Source organism: Cervus elaphus, chromosome 15 (genome assembly GCF_910594005.1).
Source record: "Cervus elaphus chromosome 15, mCerEla1.1, whole genome shotgun sequence".
NCBI lineage: Eukaryota > Metazoa > Chordata > Mammalia > Artiodactyla > Cervidae > Cervus > Cervus elaphus.
In genome coordinates, this window is record NC_057829.1 from 63616767 (window position 1) to 63627594 (window position 10828).

Below are 10828 nucleotides of genomic sequence, written 5' to 3' on the forward strand. Positions count from 1 at the left end.
GTTCTGGTGGAAAGGCTTGTGTTCTTTCTTCTTTTCTTTTTCTCAGCATCAGATAGTGAATGTTGTCATGTCAACCTGGACACAGAGACCAGCCCCTGCAGCAGCGACTTGGAGGAAACCATGGGCAAGAAGTTGCTGAGAACCTTGAGTGAGTACTTCTTTACCAGGATGAAAACCACCCACCAGCTGGTTAGTATGAAAAGCATGCTAGGATCTTACTCCTAAAGGAGAAACCATTGACTCCTTTTGGGAATCCAAGTGAGGTACAATTATGGAAACCTGTAATGGGGTTTGGGCAGGTACTGCACCCTTGATAGTTTGGGCATCCGTCCCATTCAATGGGTAGTTGTCTAGGGCAGGAGTCTGTAAACCATGGCCACAGATCAAATCCTGACCTCCTCCCCTGCCCATCCCTATAAAAAATAAGGAGGCTTCCCTGTGGCTCAGACAGTAAAGAATCTGCCTGCAATGTGGGAGACCTGGGTACGATCCCTGGGTTGGGAATATCCCCTGGAGAAGGGAATGGCAACCCACTCCAGTATTCTTGCCTAGAGAATTCCATGGACAGAGGAGCCTGGCGGGCCACCGTCCATAGGGTCGCAAAGAGTCAGACACAACTGAGCAACTAACACTTTCACTTTATTGGATCATAGAACCCACTAGTCATTGATGGCCACAATGGCAGAGTTGAGTAGTTGCAACAGGAACCAAATGGCCTGCAAAACCTAAAATACTTACAATCTGGTCTTTTAAAGAAAATTTGTGTTCAGGAAATTCAGTAAAAAGGACAGCAATATCCTCTGTGGAAGGAAGTCCATGGCAGGGAGAACAAGGTGAAAAATACTCCTTTCTAAAAACAATGGAGCTGGGAACAGAGTACCCTTCCACCCCCGCCTACCCCAATGCAGGAGAGAGATTGCCTCTGATCTAGAGAGTGTAGGTCCCTGGGGATGGCTCCCAGCTATAACCGCCACCTCTGGCTCAGGGACATCAAAGTCCGTGAGACCAGTCTTCTCTCTGAGGGTGTCTGGCAACCATTTGAGCTGGGGATGAGGAGGCATGCTCCTGGGACACTGTGTGGGCTTCGCTCAATCCCGTCCAGGAAATCTTCGATCCATTGGCACTAATCTGGACGTGTAGCTTTTTGGAGATGTCATCTCAGGTGGAAGGTGCCTTCTAATCCTTCAAGATGTGCATATGCTGATATTAGCACCTGGAGACAATGCAGACTACTGCCAAACTATCGAGGGCTTTGTCTCCTGCTTCTATTTTGAAGAGCGCTTGAGCCCCCAAGAGAGTACTCATGTTCTCCCAGCCTTACAGACTGACCCTTAGAAACTGTGTTTTTCAGGTGGTCGAAAAAGGAAGAGGTCACCAGATGGAGAGAGAACCTCTGAGGAGAACTCCAACTTAACGCCTCTCATCACATGACAGGGCTATCGGCGTCCACTGGGGGCGTGAGATTCCAGAGCTCTGGGGAGAACCCATCCTCCCGTCGTCTGCTTCTCCCCAAGGCCTCCCACTGGTGACACAGCCTACTGCTTTCTTTACCACCTCTTCACCCCTAGCCGTCAGTGTGGCAGATTTTCTCTCATCACCTCCAGTTTGACTCAGAGCCTTGTGGTGGCCGTGACGGAAGGAGGTGCCTCAGTGGAACATGCTAAAAATGATCTCGTCCACAGCACAGTCTGGGACTGCAGAAGAAATGACCCCAGGCTGACAATGCCACTCTAGGACCCCTGATGCACTTCCTGTTCCTTGGTGTCCCTTGGCACCATATTTCATGCTTCCCTTAGGTCAAAAGGTGCCACTGGCAGGTGAGAACAAAGGAGGCTGGGGCAGCAGGTAGGAGAGTTAGTTCGGGAGACGCACCAAGAATTTCTCCAGAACATTAGAGCAGCGGGACTCAGTCATGCTGCCATGTGACGTTACAGGACAGAAAACTGTTGGTGACCAGTTTCCTGTTAGAAGAGGGTTCCAGCAGCCTGGGAGGTGTGTCTCAGCTGGAATGAAAAGAATGTAAGATGAAACCTCAAGTCACTGTATTTCCCAGGGACACATCTGTTTTGGCTCCTGATTAGTAGTCATCAGTCCCTCAGTAAATCTGCTCTGGAAGAGGAGCAAGGAGAAGAGAAACCCATTTGGGAGCCAGAGATGGAACTTCAGGTTTTAAATTCCAAATATATATATATATATATGTGGAAAAGTTTTAGCCATGAAAAGCCAAAGAGTGCCCAGGTCAGCCAAGAAGGATGCAAGCTCTCATGCAGCTTCAGTGTGTATTATACTGGAACATTGAAGAATCACTCTTCTTTTTTTGTCCATTCCTCCACCCCCACCCTTTCCTCCACTCCATCAAATCAGCTGAGTGTACTTTATTCCTAGAACATACCAGATCTCTGAATAAAGTACCAGACAGAGCTGGTACATTCAACACCATTTTCACCTGATGTTGGGCTTCCGTTGTGGCTCAGCTGGTGAAGATCCGCCTGCAATGCGGGAGACCTGGGTTCGATTCCTGGGTTGGAGATCCCCTAGAGAAGGGAAAGGATACCCACTCCAGTATTCTGGCCTGGAGAATTTCATGGACTGTGTAGTCCATGGGGTCGCAAAGAATCCTTCCTATGCGACTGAGCAACTTGAACCTCACTTCACTTCACTTGGGACAGGTGCAATTCCAAGCATAACCACCAGATGGCAGGATGACTGCACAGACCTGCTTGAAGAGGAAACAGGAGAAACCACAGAGCCAGCCTTACAGAACATGTGGAAGTAAGTGAAGGTTGTCTTTGGGACACCTGTATCCATTTCTGATGTATATCCCACCCATTGGGTTCCCTAGATCAGGAATCCAGTAATCCAGTGCTCATCTCAAAACCATTCCCTAACTTTTCTTTGGGGATGTAATTCTCAGGCTTCCCTCATCTTCCTCCAAAACCATTACTCCCACTTCCCCAAACCCATTCAATCAATAATCACATAGAGGGTGGAGAGACTGATAATTCCTCTGGGTTATTTGCATCTCAAAAGAAAATGCTTACCCACGGGAACCTTTACCTCAGGGGTTCTTAACTTGGGGTCCGTCACTCCAGAGGGTCCATTGTTGGACTTCAGAGGGTCTATGAAACCCCTAACTCTGTCAGAATTTAGTGTCTGCCTTCTTATGTGTGTTTTCCAGAGGGCTAAAGCTTTCATATGATTCTCAAAGTTCTCAGACCCACAGAGTATTAAAATCCACTGTTTAACTAGTGGAACTTTCAGCCCAGAGTTTCTGCAATGCAGAATGAAGTGAATACTGGGTAGTTTGAGACAGATTTTTAGTTGTAAATGGTCTTCCCAAGTGTCCATCAAATCCATGGCGAAAGCTGGCACCCACCAAGTGGAAGTCGTCAGAAGTCCTTGGCATACTCTATGGTATTTACAGCGTACACCCACGTAACTTGGTCCCCACCAAACCCCAGCAGGTGTCTGCAGACAGGAGGGGCACAGCATGTGGAAGTGGACTTTGCCTTTTTCAGCAGTGTATTATTGACTTCACATCCTTTGCCTGGCCCTGCCTGAGGCTCAGCAGTGCATGACTTCTCGTAAATAACTCACAGCTACCACCCACCCCCAACACCTACCCTTGCCTGGCAGAAACAGCCAAAGTGTCAGCCCTCGGTGCTGGGTGCCTCTGACCCAAACCGGTGAATGCTGTTTCAAACAAGGTGTGCAGTCACGCAGTCTTCTTGCCCAGCTGGCCACTGGCCCAAGGGTTCCGCCTGGCTAGTCTTCCTTTCATTACCCCTTAGGTCACTGCTGTTGCTTTACACCCGTCTCTTTGCAAAATCCCTAAGGAGCCTGTCACCACTCCTCCCCCTTTACCCCACCCCATCCCAAGATTTTCTTCAGGTTACAAAAAAAGTTAAAAAAAAAAACGAGGATTTTGAAATAAAGTATTTATGAAGGCTCAATACATTGTAAATAATTTTTAAATAAAATAAAAATCCTTTTCCTGGACTATGGCTGTTTTCCTTGCCCCTGCATCTCAGAGTTCCAGAGTGGTTTTCCTTTGAGATGTAGGGTGGGGTGGGGCACACACATAATTACCTTACCTGAGGGCCACCTGCCTGAAGAGGCACTCCTCTCAAGGCCAGATGTGAGGTTGCAGGTAAGGTTACAGGAAAGCCCTGTGCTCTGCTTTGGGATGTCAGATGGGTAAGATCTTGCAGGAACAAATTTCAGAAATGGAAAGTAAAACTCAGGTGAGAAGCCAGAGTGTGACTTTAGACAAGAAAGGAGCATGAGGATGAAAATGAGAAGGGCTGGCATTTTTCGGAGCCCTGTGTTTGCGAGGTACTGGACTGGGTGCCTTCCAAGTTCAAGGTCTTAGGGGCCAGATCCAGTCTAGCGTTTGAAGCAATGTGCTAGCTGGCTCATTTCTGCAGGCCCTTTGGAGAGGAGCCAAAGTAGCCCAATTCCAGTGATTTCCAACCAGAGGCTGGGAAAAGGAACAAGGGAGCAGGGAGGGCTTATTGAGTAGTTATAAACCAAGACAGGAACAAGGAGACAACCAACAGGTGGGCAGTCACTGAAGTATTTATGGACTTTGTGGAAGGTTGGCATCTCTCACCTACTACTGTCTCCAACCAGCACACAGGACAATTAGTGAGTGACCTGCACCAGGACTGCTTGGGATTCTTCCCAGGAGCTGCCCACAGGCTGTAAAGTTCACTGTGCGCGCATGCTCTGTAGTGTTCGATTCTTTGAAACCCCCTGGACTGTCGCCCACCAGGCTCCTCTGTCCATGGTATTCTCTAGGCAAGAAAACTGGAATGGGTTGCCATTTCCTACTCCAGGTGATCTTCCCAACCCAGGGATCAAGCCTGCATCTCTTATGTCCCCTGAATTGGCAGGTAGGTTCTTTACCACTCGCACCAGCTGTTATTTCATTAACAGTAAATAAATTATGTTATGTTAATTGCTCAGTCATGTCCGACTCTTTGCGATCCCATGGACTATAGCCCGCCAGGCTCCTCTGTCCATGGAATTCTCCAGGCCAGAATACTAGAGTGGCTAGACTTTCCCTTCTCCAAGGGATCTTCCCAACCCAGGGATCAAACCCGGGCCTCTTGCATTGCAGGCAGATTCTTTATTTTCTGAGCCATGAGGGAAGCCTTAAATAAATGATACTAATAACTATTTTGTTGAGGGTTCTATGTGAATTTCAAAGGTAGGATCGGCCCAGCACTCATGCTCCTAGTCTTCACCACTTCGTGGCCATGGAACCTTGAGCAATTCATAACCTATTTCACAAACTGTGACACAGGCCAGGGACCATGCTCCTTCCCAGGGTGGTTTTGAGAAAGAAACGAGTGTGCCCACATGTAGAGGCGCACGGAGAAGCCCTGCAGTAAAGAACCTTGTGTAACTGGCTAAGGCCAGCTTTTCCCAGACTTACCCAAGGCCATTCGTGTGAACACTAGTGGAAAAAAGGAACACACTGCAGGGAATAGACATGTAACAAGAGAATTAAGAAGGCCAGATTCTCATGAGATTGGGACTTCTTTATATGCTAAAAACACTGGAGCACTTTGGTAAGTATACTTTGGCTTAAAGAAGTGTTTCCAACTGGTTTTTCATTAGCAATCCCCCCAGAGAGAAATACTCAATTCAAATTCTGCCCAACAAGAGAAGTTAAGATTTTGATAAATTAAGATACCCAGAAATAAGATTTTGTCAAGTAGGGTTTTGCTTTGGAAGACCACAAAACCACTTTAATATTTTAGACCTTCTTTTGCCCTCATGAACCAATCTTTGCCACCTTAGAGGTCCTATCACCCCTGTCTAGAAGTCAGTTTAAAGCTATGTTTGGGAAGAATGATAGATTGACAGAAGGTAGAAATCACTGGACTCCAGTTTTTCTCATTCCCTTATGAAGGGCAAGCATCTTTAAATAGGAAGGAGAACAAACATTGATAGAAAGAAAAATAAAATGAAAGGTAATGAAGAGATGAGTGTGAGGTCATATCCATTCGCATCCTCCAGACCCAGTCACGCACCGACACAAGTTCACTGAAGGACTCCAAGGAACGAGCCGGGTGGTGAAGGATATAGAAGCCATAATCTGTGCAGAAACACTGAAGCATCATGGAGGGTGGAGTTTCACATGGAGAAGCAAAAGCAAGGAATACCAACTACTACTCTCAAATATTTGAAGGGTCATCAATCAGAAGTACCCAGAGTAATATTCCATGGTGTATATGTACCACAGCTTCCTTATCCATTTGTCTGCTGATGGGCATCTAGGTTGCTTCCATGTCCTGGCTATTATAAACAGTGCTGCGATGAACATTGGGGTGCACGTGTCTCTTTCAGATCTGGTTTCCTCAGTGTGTATGCCCAGAAGTGGGATTGCTGGGTCATATGGCAGTTCTATTTCCAGTTTTTTAAGAAATCTCCACACTGTTTTCCATAGCGGCTGTACTAGTTTGCATTCCCACCAACAGTGTAAGAGGGTTCCCTTTTCTCCACACCCTCTCCAGCATTTATTGCTTGTAGACTTTTGGATAGCAGCCATCCTGACTGGCGAGTAATGGTACCTCATTGTGGTTTTGATTTGCATTTCCCTAATAATGAGTAATGTTGAGCATCTTTTCATGTCTTTGTTAGCCATCTGTATGTCTTCTTTGGAGAAATGTCTGTTTAGTTCTTTGGCCCATTTTTTGATTGGGTCATTTATTTTTCTGGAATTGAGCTGCAGGAGTTGCTTGTATATTTTTGAGATTAATCCTTTGTCTGTTTCTTCATTTGCTATTATTTTCTCCCAATCTGAGGGCTGTCTTTTCACCTTACTTATAGTTTCCTTTGTAGTGCAAAAGCTTTTAAGTTTCATTAGGTCCCATTTGTTTAGTTTTGCTTTCATTTCCAATATTCTGGGAGGTGGGTCATAGAGGATCTTGCTGTGATTTATGTCGGAGAGTGTTTTGCCTATGTTCTCCTCTAGGAGTTTTATAGTTTCTGGTCTTACATTTAGATCTTTAATCCATTTGGAGTTTATTTTTGCCGTTAAAAAGAATTCATTTGAACCAGTCCTAATGAGATGGATGAAACTGGAGCCCCTTATACAGAGTGAAGTAAGCCAGAAAGATAAAGAACATTACAGCATACTAACACATATATATGGAATTTAGAAAGATGGTAACGATAACCCTATACGCAAAACAGAAAAAGAGACACAGAAATACAGAACAGACTTTTGAACTCTGTGGGAGAATGTGAGGGTGGGATATTTCAAAAGAACAGCATGTATACTATCTGTGCTGAAACAGATCACCAGCCCAGGTGGGATGCATGAGACAAGTGCTCGGGCCTGGTGCACTGGGAAGACCCAGAGGAATCGGGTGGAGAGGGAGGTGGGAGGGGGGATCGGGATGGGAAATACGTGTAAATCTATGGCTGATTCATATCAATGTATGACAAAACCCACTGAAAAAAAAAAAAGAAGTACCCAGAGATTTAGTGTGTGTCGTTTAAAGGAAGGGAGGAGGGGAGCCAGGGGATAGGGTAGATGGCAATCAAATTCTGGATCAAAGTAAAAGACCTCTTTAATGAAAATGCTCCATCGGTAAAATGGGATGTTTCACCAAGTATTGAAAGAACACAACCCCCCACCCAACCCAGTTGAAAGTGATGAGTCAGGGACAACACGGAAGAGACCCTTGCATTGGGAGAGACAGGCTGCAGCTGATGACTACTAAGATCTTGATCAGCCCTCAAGACTGTAGCATTTTAGACTCCTTTGCAGTCCAGTGATTAAGAATCCATGCTTCCTCTGCAAGGGGTGCAGGTTTGATCCCTGGTTAAGAAACTAAGATTCCACATGCAGCACAATGCAGCCAGTTTTGTTTTGTTTTTTTTTAATTAAAAAAAGGACTGTAAAATTTTATTGTTTTTGTCTTAAGGCTGGGTAAGTACAGGGCTTGCAGGCCTGTGGGATGCAGCCCAACACTGAGTGTTCCTGACTTGCTGACTTAACAAGATTTATAGGATAGTGTTCTTGCCTGGAGAATCCCAGGGATGGCGGAGCCTGGTGGGCTGCCATTTATGGGGTCGCACAGAGTCGGACACGACTGAAGTGACTTAGCAGCAGCAGCAGCAGCTATGTACCTATGCTCCAGGGGCTCCTGCAGGTTGCTAAGCCTCAGAATGAGCCCCACGCTGAGGCATTGGGTGCCCCACCCCTGGCCCAGAACCTTCCCATTCTAAGACAGCCCCATGACTCCGGCAGTGGTCCTTTGAGCTTCAGCCTCATGTAAGAAGTGGGTGTGAAGTACCTCCAGATTATCTGTGGTAGTCATGAGGACTAAGATGCTTCCCTGGTGGCTCAGACTAAGATCATGGCATCCGGTCCCATCACTTCATGGCAAATAGATGAGGAAACAATAGAAACAGTGAGAGACTTTATTTTCTTGGGCTCCAAAATCACTGTAGATGGTGACTGCAACCTTGAAATCAAAAGACACTTGCTCCTTGGAAGAAAAGCTATGACAAACCTAGACAGCATATTAAAAAGCAGAGACATTACCAACAAAGGTCTATATATAGTCAAAGCTATGGTTTTCCAGTAGTCATGTATGGATGTGAGAGTTGGACCAAAAAGCTGAGCACCTAAGAATTGATGGTTTTGAACTGTGGTGTTGGAGAAGATTCTTGAGAGTCCCTTGGACAACAGGGAGATCCAACCTGTCAATCCTAAAGGAAATCAGTCCTGAATATTCATTGGAAGGACTGATGCTGAAGCTGAAGCTCCAATCCTTTGGCCACCTGATGTGAAGAACTGTCTCATTGGAAAAGACCCTGATGCTGGGAAAGATTGAAGGCAGGAAGAAAAGAGGATGACAGAGGATGAGATGGCTGGATGGAATCACCAACTCAATGGACATGAATTTGAGCAAGCTCTGGGAGTTGGTGATGGACAGGGAAGCCTGGCGTGCTGCAGTCCATGGGGTTGCAGAGTCAGACACAACTGAGTGACTGAACTGAACTGAGGACTAAGATAATGCCTGAGTGCTAAGTAAATGTTAGAGTCCCAGATTCCAGTGACTTCCCACTGTCTTCTGTTCATTCCAGAATCCTCCATTGTGACATGAGATTTGTCTGAATGAGGCTTCCAGCCACTGCTGGTGAGGTATGAGGAATGGAGAGGAGTTCTCGCCTTGCACTGAGGGAAAGTTTGCTTCTAGTATAACTGGATTCTTGGGCAAAGATGTGTGGTTCTGCCCTTCAAAGGCAGAGGGGTTGCCGTCTCCTTTGCCAAGTCAAGAACCAGGAGGAGATACATGGTGTCGTCCTATTCCAGGCAGATGCTGAAGGAACTGGTGAGGGATAGGAATTGGTGAGGAGTGTCTTCCCTCTTCCTGTGAGGGAAGAGTGAAAAACTGGACAGGTATTTTCAGGAAGGGAGGCAAGTGAAGGAGGCGGCCCTGGATAAACATGGTCACCTTGTACCTTTTTGAGTCACTAAGGGAAGAGTTTCAGATGAGGCTTCAGAAAGACTGAATTCTGACAGAGAAAGCCCTGTAGTCTACTCTGCCCTTGACACTGAGCAAGTCACAGGCCACGCTGGGAGACCCTGAGAGCTGCTCGGCATTCACCCCTCCTGCTGGAGGAGATTCAGAGAGGAAGGCCTGGCAGCAGGGTTAAGTAACAGGTTAAACTTGTGGACTGGAGCCAGACTTCGGGCTTCAGATCCTTATCACCTGTGAGTCATGTGACTGATACTGGTATCAGGCAAGTCACTTGATTCACTGTGCCTGTTTTCTCCTCGGTGGACGGTGAAGATAACATTAATGCCCACTGCATTGATTTATCGTTGAGGATTAAGTGAACCTACATAGATATATATAAAGGGCTTGGAATAGGGCCTGACAATAAATCATATTCAATAGTCTTTCCTCAGACCTTTGTTTTTAAAATATTCAGTTTTATTTATCTGGCTGCACCAGGTCTTAGTTGTAGCACGGGGAGCCCTCGACCTTAGCTGTGGCATGCAAGATCTTTTACTTGCAGCGTGCAAACTCTTAGTTACAGCATATGGGGTATAGTTCCCTGACCAGGGATCGAACCCAGGTCTCCTGAATTGGAAGCGTGGAGTCTTAGCCACTGGACCACCAGGGAAGCCCCTCAGATTTCCCTTACATATGTAATTTTTAAAGAAAATATTAGTTACAGGTGAAGCATCTCACTGTCTTACTCCCTTTCTCCTCACTGGTAACCACTTTCCTGAGATTGAGGTATACCTTTCCTACCTATATTTTAAAACTTACTTACATACGTATGTACTCATAAGCAACTACAGTATGCGGCACATTTTAAGAAATGGTCTCATAAATGGCATCTCATTTCACCTTTCATCCACTCAGAATTATCCGTGAGCTTTACCCTCATTAATGCACACAGCTCTGGTACCCTCTGAATTACCCATTCATGTCCTTTGTTCATTTTTTCCTACAGTATTTGTATTTTTCTTTTAATGTTTAATATGTAGGATTTTAAAAATTAAAATAAAAAATCCTGAATTGTAATCCTTTGTAATTCAGAATAGTAATCCTTTGTCAGTGATATGCATGGCAAATATATTCTAAAAATCTATAGGATTTTAGAGCTCAAAGGCATCCTAAAAAGGATGCCTGTTAACAGATCTTGTAGCAGGATAACATAGCAGATCCTGTTAACATAACAAGTTATTTTTCAATATTTTAAAATGCCAAATAGTAGCCCTCTTGTTTGAGGTAAGGCTGAAATTCTACTAAACCATCATCTGGAGAGGCCCTTGGACTCCCTGGAA

The 10828-nt window shown here is 45.6% G+C and overlaps 1 protein-coding gene across 4 annotated transcripts in view; it reads left to right on the top strand.

The window, feature by feature from the left end:
• The window catches only part of CNNM1 (cyclin and CBS domain divalent metal cation transport mediator 1), a 64879-nt gene extending 60880 nt beyond the window's left edge, over nt 1-3999 (top strand). For all 4 annotated transcript variants that reach the window (XM_043926543.1, XM_043926541.1, XM_043926544.1 and 1 more), the window contains 2 exons: nt 47-148; nt 1352-3999. In XM_043926543.1, coding sequence (XP_043782478.1) covers nt 47-148; nt 1352-1431 — 182 coding nt within the window. In that variant the 3' untranslated portion in view covers nt 1432-3999. The remainder of the gene's footprint in view (nt 1-46; nt 149-1351) is intronic.
• Nucleotides 4000-10828: the final 6829 nt, after the last annotated feature.